Here is a 15,742-nt window from a genome sequence, read left to right on the forward strand (position 1 = left end):
AAAGTATATTTCACGAGCAGTTTTATGAGCAAACTTTTCCTGCACATTGCACATTGCACATTTTGCTCTCTTTTTCCTACTTCATTCACAAAAAAAAACAAAATGGTCTTTGCACTTTCCTTGGAATGTTCTCACATGGAAAATTGTGGTTCACAATTATACTACAATATAAACAATTTGTTGGATTTTCTCTTACTTCTCTTCTGTTTTTCAGTCTCTTTGCATCTTGCCTCTTTTTCAATCCTCCATTCCTTCAATTTTCTTTGCCAGCTGTTTTTTCAATATTTTTTTCTATTTCTTCTTTCCTACCATCATTTATTTATTCATTTTTCACTCTTTTGACTTTTTCCTATTTATTCCTTTCTGCTGCTAAATTTCTATCACTTAGTTCCTTCTAACCTGGGGCCTGAAATAACACATAGGGCTCGATGTTACCAGGGCTGCGGGTTCGCGACGGGGGGGCTATTGGGCGTGTGGGTAACGCGCCCGGTGAAATTAGTCAGCCACCCGCGCGATCGCAGCCCAATTGGATCCACTTACCTTGTCTTCCGGGTTCCCCACTGCTGATCTGCGCGTCGGGCGGGCTGTGCATGCGCAGTAAGATCTGTCAACTGGAGGAGCTCTATTTAAAGGGGCAGTCCTCCACTGACTGATGCTGCAACAAATAGAAAAAATTACAGCATGGAGCAGCCCAGGGGGAAGGCTGCTCCCAGTTTAATGATGCCTCACTCCAGGTATCAATACATGGGGTGAGGAGGAGGGGGAGGACAGAGATCTTCCCCCTGGCGGGCGGGAGGAAGCGACCCGCCTCTGCCACCAGGAAGGCCTGGCTCGAGGTGGCAGAGGAGGTCACCTGCACCACCAACATATCGCCCACCTGCATACAGTGCAGGAGGCGCTCCAATGACCTCAGTAGGTCAGCCAAAGTGAGTACACTTACTCATTCTCCGACACTCCATCTGCCACATCACCGCCCCCACCCCACATCTCCTTCTGCACTGCCAACACTACTCTGTCACATCACCCCTCATACCCACTCAAACCTCATCCTCATCTTACCTGCACTTACTCACCTCGCCAGTACTCATCCCACCACTACCACTCAACCCAATCCTCATACAATCTCATGGCTCTATCTCATACTCACCCTCTCGTGCATCTCTTTCACGGTCAGCCTCACTCAACCTGCCACTACCTGTGCTGCAGCCACAGGGCATGCATCACATATGTGCAGTAGGCAGCATAAGGCAAATGTGTCGTGAGTATGAAGGGGATGCACAAGGGTGTTTGAGGGTTTGTCTTGGTTGTTACTTATATTGAATTTCTGACCAACTCACATTACATATTATATTGGCACCACTACTGCCATGTCTTTGCGAATCTTGTCTGGTTTGTGCAATAATGCCCTTTCCTGAGGATCACTATGAAGATCCACAACTGATGCCACCCATTGTGTCACTGCAGAGCGGGTGTAGGTGTATTTGCAGGGCTCTTTTGTGCAGACGACTGGGAGACGTCGGCGATGTCCCCGGTGGCACCTTGGAAGGATGCAGAGGAGAAGTTGTTGAGGGCAGTGGTGACTTTGACAGCGACAGGTAAGAAGATGGTGCTCGGGCCAGCCGCGAGCAGCTCGGCATGAAGGAGGCTGCAGATGTCCACGACTACATGTCGAGTGACTCTGAGCCTCCGTGTGCACTGCTGCTCAGAGAGGTCCAGGAAGCTGAGCCTCGGTCTGTGGACCCTATGGTGAGGATAGTGCCCTCTGCGACACATCTCTCTCTGCGGTAGCCCTCCCTCCTGCTGTACAGGTGGATGTGTCACAGCACTCTGTTGTAGAGCTCCACGTGTCAGAGGTGGACGGCGTGGATGGCGAGGCTGGTGATGCTGGTCTCCCTCCGAGGAGGTCATGACTGCAGCTACGGCAGCCCCCATCCGGAAGATGTACATCTGAGGGGGTCCACAAGGTAGGTACATGTCTCTGGACCCCGGGGTAAGTGTGCAAGTTGGTGACTTTGACTGTCAGGAGGAGGGTGGTGGAGGCCAAACTTTGTCCCAAGTGACAGAGTGGCCTCCTGCAATGAGTGAGGGTCTCCCCCCCTCCCCCACCACCTGTCAAATGGACCTTTGCAGCTGCCACACGTCCATTTGAACTGGGAGTGTTTCCCCCAGTGTGGGAAACAGTCCCAGTTTTCTATAAAATCCCACCCCTCCTCACATAATCCCTTAATCAGGTCAGTTAATGACCTGAACAAGCAAAATAAATACCTTCAAGTGGAACCCCGCTGGCTTTAATTGCCTGCGGGATTCCCACCAGCGGGGGCTGCGCGCGCACGGCGGCACGTCAGTGGGGAACCCGGAAGTGGGTGGGTTGGAGCCGGGCTCCGGACCCGCTCCGGGATTCTCCGATTTTCGGAGCCCCCCCGCCAGGAACGCACCCGATAGCGGGTGCTAAAATGATGCCCATAGTGTGTGTTTCAATGATGGACAAGATTCTCTGAATGTTCATTAAGCATAGAAACAGCTATTAATGGGAAAAGTACATAGAAATTTTATTGAGTATCTGACAATCCCCATTACCTTTACTACTACTACTACCACCACAACAACAACAACAACAACAACAACAACAACAACAACAATTAGCATTTATATAACGTCTTTAATGTAGAAAATAATTCCAAGGCACTTCATTGAAGCGTAATAAAAAAAATGGGTGCTGAGCCAAAGAGAGATTCTAAGAGGGTGACCAAAAGCTTGGTCAAAAAAGTTGGTTTTAAGAAGCGTCTTAAAGAAGGAAAGGGAGGTGGGAGGGGTTTAGAGTGTAAATTCCAGAGTGTAGTGGCTAGGTGGCTGAAGGCACAGCTGTCAGTGGTGAGTGAAGGGAGGGCGGATGTGCAAGTAACCAGAGTCAGAGGAACAGAGAGAGTTCCGAGGATGGGGTTGTAGGGCTATGGGAGGTTACAGAGATAGGGAAGGGAAAGGGCTTTATACAACTTGATAATTTTAAATTGGAGATAGGGGAACCAGGAGCCATTGTAGGTCAGTGAGGACAGGATGACGGGTCAGCGTAATTTGGCACAGGATAGGATACAGATGTCAGAGTTTTGGATTAGTTGATGTTTATGAACATGGAGGATAGGAGACTGGCCAGGAGAACAAAAAAATAGTTGAGTCTGGAGGTGGCAAAGGAATGGATGAGGGTTTTAGCAGCAGATGGGCTGAGGTAAGGGTTGAGGCAGGTGATATTACGGAAGTGGAAGTAAATGGTCTTTGTGATGGAGAGGATAAGGGATCTGAAGCTCCGATCAGGATGACTAGGACGCCGAAGTCTGGTTCAGCCTGAGACAATGTCTGGGGAGGGGGATGGAATCAATGTCAGGAGTATGGAGTTTGTGGTGGGGGCTGAAGGCAATGGTTTTGGTGTTCCCAATGTTTAACTAGGGGAAACTGTGGCTCATCCAAGACCAGCAGTCTGACAACAGAGTCAGTGGGAGGGTCGAGACAGGTGGTGGAGAGGTAGAGCTGCGTGTAGTCAGCATGTGGAAGCAGACCCCATTCCTATGGACGATGTTGCCAAGGAGCAGCATTTAGATGAGGTGACGAGGATAGATCCCCGGGGGGCTCTGGAGGTAATGGTGCTGGGGCGGCAAGAGAAGCCATTGCTAAAGAAGATCTGGCTATGATCAGATAGGTGAGTGGAACCAAGGGAGGGAAATCCAACTGAGCTGGACAGTGGAGGAGAGGCGTTGGAGAAGGATGCTGCGGTCATTTGAGTCAAAGGCTGCAGAAATGTCTGATTCGTTAAAAGCAACCCTCTGTAAATCCAGTTTATCGTTTGCTTTATTTAAAGAGTTAGAAATATTTAACTAGGATTTAGAATTGTAACACTTGATTTTTATGCTGTGGAGCAGTTCTTGCAAGTAGGTATTAAATGATAGATGGTTAGCAGCAAGATACAAGGCAGTAATTGAATCAAGTGCGCAAAACACAGAGAATGAAGCTCAGCCGAAAGGGAAGGTAATGCAGGTCTTTAAAATGCTAAAAGCATGTGTAATCTCAAGGCAAGCAGGTTATTTAACTTAAACTGTGACCACAAAACTACAAGACAGGATTACAAAATTAGCAAGCCTCAAGCGACACCAAAGATTGATGAAGACGTCTTTCTCCCACAGAGTAGATGTGTGCAGTAGAGTCCCATCAAAAATACTTAATACTGTATCAATTAAAGGGAATGTTATTTGAAAAGAGGACAGGAAGTGGTATTATTCCAAAGTTCTTCCCCCACCCGTCCAAAACAAACAAACAAATAAAATCCATGGGAAGAAAATAATTTTACATGAGTTCTTGAGAGATGCCCTAAAAGCAGCCTGTCGCCGATTCATCATTCCAGGTCCTCTGGCATGAGAAGGCCTGTGAGAATGATGACTAAAGCACTATTTAAAAAGTGCAGCAATGCCGAGGACCAAAATTGTAGCTCTTTAGATCCAAAGTACTTGAACTAATCGTAAATTATTTAACAAGACCACTTGATGAAGAATCTTGCCTGTTAAAGTCATGGAGGGGTGAAATTGGGCCGTGCAGCCCCTGTTTATTAGGTGCTACGCAGACACCTAAGTCCTGAAAATGGGGTCGAAGGTGCACGCGCACACTTCTGATGGGAAGTGCGCAGGACGCCATCTTGGTAAAGGCGTTTGTGCGCGTGCGCCTAATGACTGCCGGCAGTATGCAGAGTAGGGAGATTTTGACGCAGATCAGTGTGCAATGCTGCTTTAAAGGGATCGCTGCTATTTTGGAACTCCACTCAACATGCTGTCTTAACCTCGCACAGCTGAACAGGACTTAAAGGGCATGAAGGAACCTCTGATCAGCACTATTTAAAGGGATCATGAAGTACTTACAGGTTAGTTGCTGGATTATTTCTTCTGGCTGCTGATGCAATTGTATATGTTTTTTGGAGATTTCCACTACTTGGACAAAGTTTCAATATTCTCCAGATGGAGTGATCTGGCTGGTTTTGCAGTACTCTTTTAAAATATTGTGCCAATAAAAGTAGCTTCCAGACATGGGTGGCCTGGTAGGGCTTTCTCTGGGAGTTGAACATGACTGGAAGAATGAAGAGAAGTCATGCAGAGCAGGACAAGCTGCTAGAAGAGGGAGGAAGAGGAGGAGGAGGAGGAGGAGCAGGGCATGCAGAAGGAGGTCATATTCACGCAGGGTCTTCAGGGAGCAATTCTCTTACCTCATCATTCAGCGGTGACCAGTGCATCAGACGTCTTCGGTTCACTAAAGAGGTTGTGACTAAAATTTGTCAACTGTTGCAGCCACAACTGCAGTCTCAGAGGAGGGCAAGGACAGCATTGTCTTTGGCTATCAAGGTGACCGTGGTTCTTAATTTTTACGGCTGTGGCTCCTTTCAGGCTGTTGCTGGAGATATAAGCAACGTCTTGCAGTTTGCAGTGCACTGCAGTATAAGGGAGGTAACTGGGGCTCTCTATACAATGAGAAACATTCATCTCATTCTCTCTTGCCAGGGATATACAGGAGGAGTGAGCATGAGGTTTTGCTCACAGTGCAGGCTTTCCCATGGAGCAGGGTGCCATTGAATGTATGCACATTGCCATGTGTGCTCCTCATTTGAACACGGGCACGTTCATGAACAGAAAGAAATTCCACTCCCTCAGTGTGAGGTGAGGCTGGTGTGTGACCACAGGCAGTGCATCATGTAGGACAATGCCCGCTATCCTGGCAGCAGTCATGGTTCGTTCATTCTGCGGCAATCCTCTGTTCCACCTGTATTTCAACCAGCATGGCCAGTCAAAGGCTGGCTACTGGGCGACAAGGGTTATCCCCTCATGACATGGCTCATGACTCCGGTCAGGAACCCACGCACACGTGCACGGCAGGCCTACAACGAGAGCCATTCTGCCACAAGGCACATCATAGAGCACATCATAGGCGTTCTCAAATAACGCTTCTGCTGGACCGCTCTGGAGGAGCCCTGCAGTACTCAGCTGAGCAGGTATTAAGATTTGTGGTAGTTTGCTGCATGCTGGACAACCTGGCCATTATGAGAGGACAACCCTTGCCACTGCCTATTAGGTGAGAACCTGAGGAATACGAGGAAGAGGAAGAGGAGGAGGAGGAAAAAGTGCAAGAGGAAGTGGAGGCAGAGGAAGGGAAGCTACAACGTAGACAGCCCCTTCCTGCCAGGGCTCTACATAATGAGCAATACCAGTAACCTCAACTATACCTCCCCATTCACCAACAGTCCTACACTCCTTACCTTTCCTCTCTCACATGACCATCAAACCGCCCTCCTTATAATTTCACATTGCTTCCTCCCTCAGCTCACTGCAGCAATAAGTACCACCACCAAATGCAAATTCAAATCCACATTTATAAATTAACACATGAAATTATGAAAACAAAACTAAACAATTCACCCTTGTACATTCCCTTAGTGCCTGTCTTTCATGTCCCTTTACCTTTCCTAGTGCTCCTACGAGGAGCACCCCCAGTGGCTGGAGCATGAGAGGTGGAAGGCTGCTAACCTTCAGTTGAGGAGACTGCAGATGGCCTTGGCGGACGACCTTGAGCAGTTCTGGGCCTAAAGGACCCGGCTTCAGACTGCACCATCTCAGCCTGGGCTGGCTAGCTGACAGGCAACAGCAAGGGCATTGGTGGGAGCAGGAATGCTGTCATCCTGGGAAAGGACAGCAGGTTTGTGTTCCATGGAACTACTGCCACTCTCCCAGGGCAGCGCCTCAGGAATTTTGGTGATCTGTTGGAGAATAGATTGCTGGATGCTGTGCCGCCCTGTAAGCCCCTTTTAGCAGTGGTATCCAGAACCACAATGGCAGCAGTCAGACATTTGATGGAAGCTGTTACATCGGTCATCGGACGCTGCATCATGGTGGGTTCCACAGGTGTGCTGATGGAGGTGACCACCCGTTCCATGTTGGAAAGGATGGTCTCCAAGCTCTGTGCAAAGCCCTGTGTCAAGTTGGAGCTGGACTTCTCCATGCTCCTTGACATTGTGCGCAGGCTTTCTGGCTGGCTTTCCAGTGCATCAAGCATTTGGTTGTGTACACCCATCAGCCATCTTCTGTAGCCTGGTCCTCATTTGAATCTTCTGCAGTAGAACTAGTGTGTGACCTCGCCCTCTGGCGAGCTACACCTGCGGTATCCTTTCCTCCCACCCTGGCTCCTGCGCACTTGTGCCCGGTGTCTCACCATGTATAGACCCCTCCTCTATCCTAGCCTCTAAAGTACACGCAGTGTCAGCCTCTGAGCTGGTGGCTGCGAGTGTAGGATCGAGTCTCTTCATCATCACTGTCTTCTTCCTCTGCCTCCTCTGACCGGGCAGGTTCCAGTTCTTGGGTATCTGAAATGACAAAGGGACAAAGGTTGGGTTGTGGTGAGGGGAGAGGAGAAAATAAGAAGTGTGTGCTTACGCCATCTGCAGCACGTGAGTCAGAAAAGACTGTGGGATGAGGGAGAAGTGGGAAGAGAGGAGGATTAGGTATGCAGAGACCCTCATCATCAATCCCTCCAGTGCCGCCAATGGCCACGGCTTCAGCGATGGCCCTTCCCATGATGGCCACCACTGTCTCCTCCATGCGAGTTAAAACTTGTAGGCGCGCCTGTCCTCCTGCCAGCTGTTATGCGCCACCTTCTCCTGCAAGAAAGATGGAATCGTGTCATTGAGTGTCCTGCAAGATGTTTGGGTGATGTGGCTGACATGGTTGAATAGCTGCCAGTGTGTGTGAACTGAGAGTTGTGGGTGTGAGGCTTGCAACAGTGGTAATGCGTGAGGGTGAGATAAAGCATATGATTTGAATGGTTGAGCACTGATTGAAAGAGATTGTTGGTAGGTGGGTGATGGAGGTGTAGTGCATTGAGCAGTGGATGATGCTAGTGGTACAGTTGGTAGGATATACCACTTGAAACTTGAACTCACACACCTTAACAACGTGTGTTAAATCATTGAACTTTTTCCTGCACTAGATCCATGTTCTTGGAGCCATGCTTCTGGCGTTTACCTCCTCCGTTACTTCCTCCCACTACTTCTTCAGCATATGTCTGGAAGGCCTTCTGTCCCCCTGAGGATACAGGGTGCCCCTCCTTCTCTCCACCTCTTGTACCAAGGCCTCCAGTGCATCATCAGAGAACCTTGGTACACACTCTCTCCCAGGCTCAGCCATTCTTCAAAGTATCAGAGTACTGAATCACTTCACAAATGACTCCCACCAGTTCTTGCAGCCACAGTGCACCTCCCCTTTAAGAGGTGCAGGCTGCCTTTAAGAAGCACGAGCCACACGCGCTAGGTAGCGCAGGCTGCCTGCAGCAATCATTTAAAACAGCAGGCAGCATGAATATAATGTGCTGCCTGCATCGCAACGACCGGGTTAATCGCACACCGTACTCCCTGTTTTCAGGGGTTATCCAATTTAACCCCCATGCTTTATTGCCTTTCCTCCAATTTTCTCCCCTTTCCTCCAGAAGATGGGCTCCAGTTCCAGTGGCGCCAGCAACCCTTCAATAATTCATGTGATTGAAGATCATTACACTCCCATGCTGAAAGCTGCGACAGCAAAATATTGAACTCATCAATGACCTTGATGTGCATACTTCTGTGTGAATGACCATCCCTCATTAATACTGCACAAGTGGGAGTTGAAGCAGCTCATGCCCCATGGTTTACGTCTATTGTAAAGCAGGGTTTGATTGTCTTTGGCACAACTGCGTAAGGATGTAAAAGAACTTTTAGAATGGTGTTGTTGGGCTGCATCATGTGGGGGTTCTGCACATGCAGGAGTTCATAGAATCATAGAAATTTACGGCACAGAAGGAGGCCATTCAGCCCATCGTGTCTGTGCCGGCCAAAAAAGAGCTATCCAGCCTAATCCCACTTTCCAGCTCTTGGCCCGTGGCCTTGTAGGTAATGGCACTTCAAGTGCACATCCAAGTACTTTTTAAATGTGATGAGGGTTTCTGCCTCTACCACCCTTTCAGGCAGTGAGTTCCAGACCCCCCCACCCTCTGGGTGGAAAAATTTCTCCTCAGCTCCCCTCTAATCCATGTACCAATTACTTTAAACCTATGCCTCCTGGTTTTTGACCTCTCTGCTAAGGGAAATAGGTCCTTATTGTCCACTCTATCTAGGCCCCTCATAATTTTATATACCTCAATTAAATCTCCCCTCAGCCTCCTCTGTTCCAAAGAAAATAACCCCAGCCTATCCAATCTTTCCTCATAGCTAATATTCTCCAGTCCTCTGTACCCTCTCTAGTGCAATCACATCCTTCCTGTAACGTGGTGACCAGAACTGTACGCAGTACTCTAGCTGTGGCCTAACCAATGTTTTATACAGTTCTAGCATAACCTCCCTGCTCTTATATTCTATGCCTCAGCTAATAAAGGAAAGTAGCCCGTATGCGAGTTAAGGACGCTTTACATGGTAGTTACTATATGGTAGATAGCAACAAGGTTTGAATATTCCTGGTGGTCTAGTGGGTAAATGCACTGCTTGGTGTGCAACTGAGTCGTACAGACCAGGAAGGTCCCAGATTCAGTCCCTGGAATCTTCATATGTGAGTTCTAGCAGACTATTCAACAATGGGGGCATCACGACAAAGCCTGACCCTATTTGTACATGCTCTTTCCAGTAGGGCTCACTGGATAATGGTCAAGAGGATTAACTCTAACTGATTTTTTACTTCCCCTCCACTGTTGCTAACACTCACGATTTTGCCTTAAATCCTATTAATTGTGGCCTTTTTTAGCACTCGGGCTTCACAAAGGAAATTGAAAGCTACATTCCCATGTGAAGTGTAAACATCTTTTAAAAATTGCGAACCTCAGGCGATGATGGTGCTCTTTCCTCTCTCCTAACTCAGAGATACTGAGGCCAATTGTAATGGGCCTACAGTTGCCCCACCTGAGATCAGCTAACTCAGCACAGCCCAGCGATCGAGCCTGTACCCTTCCTGACCTGCACGACTCAATAACACATAAAGCAGTGCACTTCCCGCTAATCCTTTAGGGGGAGGGGCATGAAAACCATGTTGCTGTCTACCATGTAACAACTAACAAACACTTAACACCTGCGGGTACAGTGTCCCCACATGATACAGCCCAACAACCTTACTCTGGCGGCCGTTTTATTTCCAAACACACTTGTACAGCCTTTCACAGTAGACATAAACTATGGGTCGTAAGTAACTGCTTGAACTCCCACTTGTGCAGTAAGATGAGGACTAGTCATTCGCACTGAGGTATATGCGTCATGGCCATTAATGAGCTCACTATTTTGCAGTTGCAGCTTTTAGCATCGGGACGTAATGAGCCTTCAACAATCAATCTCTCTCTTAGCTACATCCTGTCAGTTTCATTAATTCAGAACCAGCCATCCTACATAATCAAGCTGGCTGAGAAGCAGAATAATTGGAAAATACTTGAAAATCATATTCTATTGCTGGAAATACACAGCAGATTCATCAGCATCTGAAAAGATTGATTCATATTTTGGGTGTAGTCCCTTCTTCAGACTCAGTTCTGATGGAAGATCCACACTTGAAATGTCAACCTGTCTTTACACATTACAGGCACTGATGGAACTGCTGTGTTTTTCCATCGGTTTCTATTTTTATTTTTGATTTCCGGGGTTTGGTGGATTTGTTTTTTTTCTTTTTATTGAGTATTTATTTTAATTAACATTTTAAAAGCAATGATCCACAGTAAATGGTTAAATATTAAAACCTCCAACCCAAGAGATGCAAAACAGACTAAGGAGAAACCAAATTCAGTTTACTGCCGATAATTCAATGTTTTTTTTTGTGTCTGCTAAAAGAATTTGAATTATCTAATAATTTGAAGTGGGCTATGTAACTAACACAACAAAGTGAGAATGTAGTGTCAAAAAATGGGATTATCAGACAATTTGAACTCAACGACTTTGAATTAAAAAGAGTAGACTGTAGATGCCAGCCATGGCTCCGTGATAACACTCTCACCTGAGTCAGAAGGTCCCACTCCAGAGACTTGAGCACAAATTCTAGGCTAACTCTCCTGCCCAGTACTGAGGGAGTGCTGAACTGTTAGAGTATTTGAACCCATTAAGGCTGGAGGGGCAAGGGATTAAGAAGTGACTGGCAGAAATGAAAGGAAAGAAAGTCCCATGTGCAGGATTGCGGCCATAGCTAACTGGTTTTGTAATTTGCCCGGTGGTGCGTCATAGCAGCAGGTTTCCTACTGCAGATGCACATCTCTGCATCTGGCTCTGCTGACTCAGACCTTGTGAATACACAGATATTATGGTGCTACCTTCACCCGTGACTTTGCCAGAACTGCGTATCGAGCGCTACTGGGGTAAAGACCAGTTGTTACAGTTTTCCGTCCATTTTTTTCTCATTGGAAGTCTTTGGACATTGGCACTAATGGAGCATTTTGATGAGGAGAAGTAGCCTCACCGTGACTACCCAACATTGCAAATTTCCTGGTGATCTCTGTGAACCCCTCCTCACCTCAGAATACATTTTAAAATGTATATTGATTTCCAATATTTAAACAATAACTCACACAATAAAGAAGCGGAAGAGGAGAGTCCTAAATTAGAACAGAGACCAAAAGGAGTGAGGAAAGACAGAGACACAAAGACTTAAAAGGACATAAAGAAGGAAAAGCAGAACAGCATAGAGACAGAAACCAAAAGAGCAGAGATAAACAAAGTATTAGTGCATTAACTCTATGTCTACCTGTATAGTCACTTTACATTTAGCTGTATGTTTTGGATTGTATGTTTCTGCTGCTTTGTCACATGTAAGTCAAGATATAATAAAACCTAAGCTTATTAGATGATATCCTTCATCTGTATTAGACTAGCATAAAATCATAATGAAAGTGTGATTAAGATGCCAACAAGTCAATAATTAGCCTCCAATCAAATCAATAGCCTTTCTTTAACATGAATTACAAATGATGCAGAACTGTATAGATGAAGAAAATTTGACAATAGTTGACTAATTCACAGTTGCTAAATATAACATAATGGTTACCTAGGAGTGTGATATGAGAGTGTAACACAATGGAAAAGTTCAGATGCTGTCATAAACCACAAGAGAAAGGCTTGATTGGTTTATAAATGTCACCTGAACCATGAGATTAAAGAGCTGACTCACAGTGAGGTGGTGTCGACAAAGAGAGGCACTCACATGGAGAGCTGGTTGGGAAATTGCGGGCCTGCTGACCATAAGTTTCCATCCATTCAAATGAATGGATGGAAAACCAGGGGCTATGAGCCTACGATTTCCTGACCAGTGCTGCTTCTCACCAGGAACCCCCATTTCAGGAATCAGCCCTTAAACTGCACCTTAGAAGTACATTCTGCTGTTTCTTTCTAATTAAAAGATTGCAAATTTACATCTCAGAAGTTCTTAATTCCCAGTTATTGTCCCCTCTAAAGTTGAAGGCACTGGGGTAGGGTCACATGGGTGCCGACCAATGACCAAAGGGGCACTTTCATATGTGAGTACCAGAAGACAATTGGCCATGGATGTGAGACCACTGTAACTGAACTTAATTCTGTCCTCCCCTGATATCTACACAAACACATTATCCAGCAAGCCAATTGCAGCATCATAACTGCCAACCCAGCTGAGATCAGTTAATTTAAGTACAGACTGGGGATCCAATTTAGGACTTTGGTTTAGTCTTCATACTCAATTTCACACCAGTACTGTTTTTGATAATGTCGTTTATGACTTAGTTGTCACAGCATGCTGCATGGGTTAGTATGGAACAGAGTAGCTCTCACTGCATTGCGATCTTCTTTCTGACATAGAATTTTGTGCTGTGACTTACCCTTTTTTATCTTACATTCTGGTACATTACTTGGAGTCTGAGTACAATGAAATATAAAATCATCTGGTCCATTGTAACTTCCATGAAGCAGTGACCAGAAGTGTTCTGATTTTGCAGGTGTGACTTTCAGTTTATCTTCTCTCAGAACTGATATTTCGCCTACAGATTATCTGGTCATTATCACATTGCTGTTTGTGGGAGCTTGCTGTGCGCAAATTGACTGCTGCGTTTTCTACATTACAACAGTGATTACAATTCAAAATGTACTTCATCGGCTGTAAAGCGCTTTAGGATGTCCTGAGGTCATGAAAGGCACTATATAAATGCAAGTGTTTCTTGCTAGGTAAGGAAATAAACAAAAGTATGCCCCTTAAAACATACCTCTTTGACCAAGCTTTTGGTCACCTGTCCTTCATCAGGTTTCATCGTAACCAAAGCTGCAAGTAACAAAACTCAGCTAAGCCAGATATACTGGTAGAATCATAACATAAGCAACACACACCAGTCAATGTCATATAAATGATCAAGAATCACATTGGGCTAAGGAAAGAACACTGTACACAACTGTAATATAATGTATTAGAAAGCCTTTCGGGAGTGTACCTCAAGTGGCAGAAATCTCTTCAGAAGAAAAAGAAATAAAAACTGGGGATAAAAAGCTCTGATATCCAAATCCCTGGTCTTGTTAAAAAAAAGGAATGATCTTCAAGAGTTCAACTTAATCTCATGGTTTAGATGACAATTGATAACCATTCAAACTTTGCTCTTGTCGTTTATGATAACATTTTAATTGACCAAGATTGCCCTGATCAAGATTGTACCATAGTAGACTACCCATATGACCCATGCCTGAAGTACCACTGCAAAATGAGTTTTTTTAGGGATATTAACCAAAATATATTATTTTTATAGGCCTTAGAAAATAAACAATAATAAACCATATGTCACAGCACTGAAAAATTCACTGAAAATATATATCATTTGCAATCTCTTAAACACACTGGGGCCAATTTTCCTCTTCAGATGCAAGTCGTGTCTAAAAATTTAAGAACTGGTGCTAATATGTTAATGATACACAAATTTCCTAGGTCTGCGCTTTTGCATCCAGGTGCAGACTGGGCAAGTGTGGGGAACAGACTAATGGTGGGAGAGGAAATTTGTGTGTATGTGAAATTTAAAGGGATGGAGATAATTAATGGAGAGTGTCACAATGAGGGGACAAAAATTGTGAAAGCTTTTAGTAAGGCTTAAAGAGTTTTTGAACCCATTAGCAATCTTTGTTTAGGCTGGAGGGGCAGGGGATTGAGAGGTGACAGGCAGAAGTGAAAGGAAAGAAAGTCCCATGTGCAAGATTGCGGCCATAGCTAACTGGTTTTGTAATTTGCCCTGTGGTGCGATATAGTAGCAGGTGTCGTTAGTGCAGATGCACATCTCTGCATCTGGCTCTGCTGACTCAGACCTTGTGAATACACAGATATTATGGTGCTGCCTTCGCCCGTGACTTTGCCAGAACTGCGTATCGAGCGCTACTGGGGTGAAGACCAATTGTTACGGTTTTCCGTCCATTTTTTCTCTTTGGAAGTGCACGGACATTGGCACCAATGGGCCATTTTGATGAGGAAAAGTAGCCTCACTGTGACTACCAAACATTGCAAATTTCCTGGTGTTCTGACCAGAATTGTTCTGATTTTGCAGGTGTGACTTTCAGTTTATCTTCTCTCAGAACTGATATTTTGCACATAGAAACATTTAAATTGCTATGTTTACACATATGAATGGACACTTGAAGTCTGACAAAGTACGTGCTGTTCCAGAATTCATTTCAAGACGCATAAGAGGAGATTATTTGGCCCACTGAAGCTCATCCCTTTATGCTGTAACCCTCCCATAATAGCATCAAACTGCATTTCAATATCCCAATGTTTTTTGCCTCCACCACTTCACCTGGCAGATTTTTTTCAAACATCTATCACTCTTTGAGTCAAGAAATCCTGCTTTGAATTTGCTTTTTATTAATTTAAATTTGTATCCTTTGATCCTGCTTTCCTGGCTTAATTCGAAGTAATACGTTGGATTTACCACAGTTCTATCATGTTTATATTATATATATTTTTATATTCATTGCCTTTTTTCTGGATTGTAGACGTTGAGCTTCATCACAGCACATCCTCTTTACTCTTGGGGTTAGACTTGTTGCTCTTCCCCACTGTCTCTGTATATGTATTTTGTGGTGCACTGACAAGGATTGAACACAGTACTGCAAGTCGTCTGACCAGGGGGTTGTAAAGGAACCTCTATACTGTTCCAGCTATATGTCCCGCCCAGTATTCTACTTCCTTTTTTAAAATTGCTTCACTACATTCTCTACACAATGACTTTACTATCACTCCCACGAGCCTCTTCCTTTGTCATTCCAATTCGTTATATACATAATGTTGCACATTTTTAGCCAAGATACAATACTTTATATTTATCAGTGGTTAAATGTAATTTGTCTGTTCAAATGCATAGTCAATCGAAATCCTTATGTAAATATTTTCCTGCATTTCCTATGTCATTTTGGTTTTGACAGCTAGGTCATTAATGGAGAACAGAAACAGGAATCCAAGCACTGATTCCTGCAAGACTCAACTTCTCCCCCACCCCAGTCTGATGTTAATCCTCTCGGGAGTACTTTGCTCCCTATTTTTGTCAACCTTGGCTCAATGTAGCATTCTTGCCTCTGAGTCAAAAGGTTGTGGGTTCAAGCCCATTCCAGACACTTGAGCACATAATCTAGGCTGAAACTTCAGCGCAGCACTGAGGGAGTCCTAAATTGTTGGAAATGCTGTCCTTTGGATGAAGCATTAAAACAAGGTTGTGTCTGCCCTCTCAGGTGGAT

The 15,742-nt window shown here is 45.2% G+C and overlaps 1 protein-coding gene across 1 annotated transcript in view; it reads left to right on the plus strand.

The window, feature by feature from the left end:
• The first annotated feature begins 5,099 nt into the window (after nucleotides 1–5,099).
• The window catches only part of pitpnm3 (PITPNM family member 3), a 323,972-nt gene continuing 313,329 nt past the window's right edge, over nucleotides 5,100–15,742 (plus strand). Inside the window, exon 1 of the mRNA XM_068007892.1 lies at nucleotides 5,100–5,477. Coding sequence (XP_067863993.1) covers nucleotides 5,100–5,477 — 378 coding nt within the window. The remainder of the gene's footprint in view (nucleotides 5,478–15,742) is intronic.

Source organism: Heptranchias perlo, chromosome 28 (genome assembly GCF_035084215.1).
Source record: "Heptranchias perlo isolate sHepPer1 chromosome 28, sHepPer1.hap1, whole genome shotgun sequence".
Classification (NCBI taxonomy): domain Eukaryota; kingdom Metazoa; phylum Chordata; class Chondrichthyes; order Hexanchiformes; family Hexanchidae; genus Heptranchias; species Heptranchias perlo.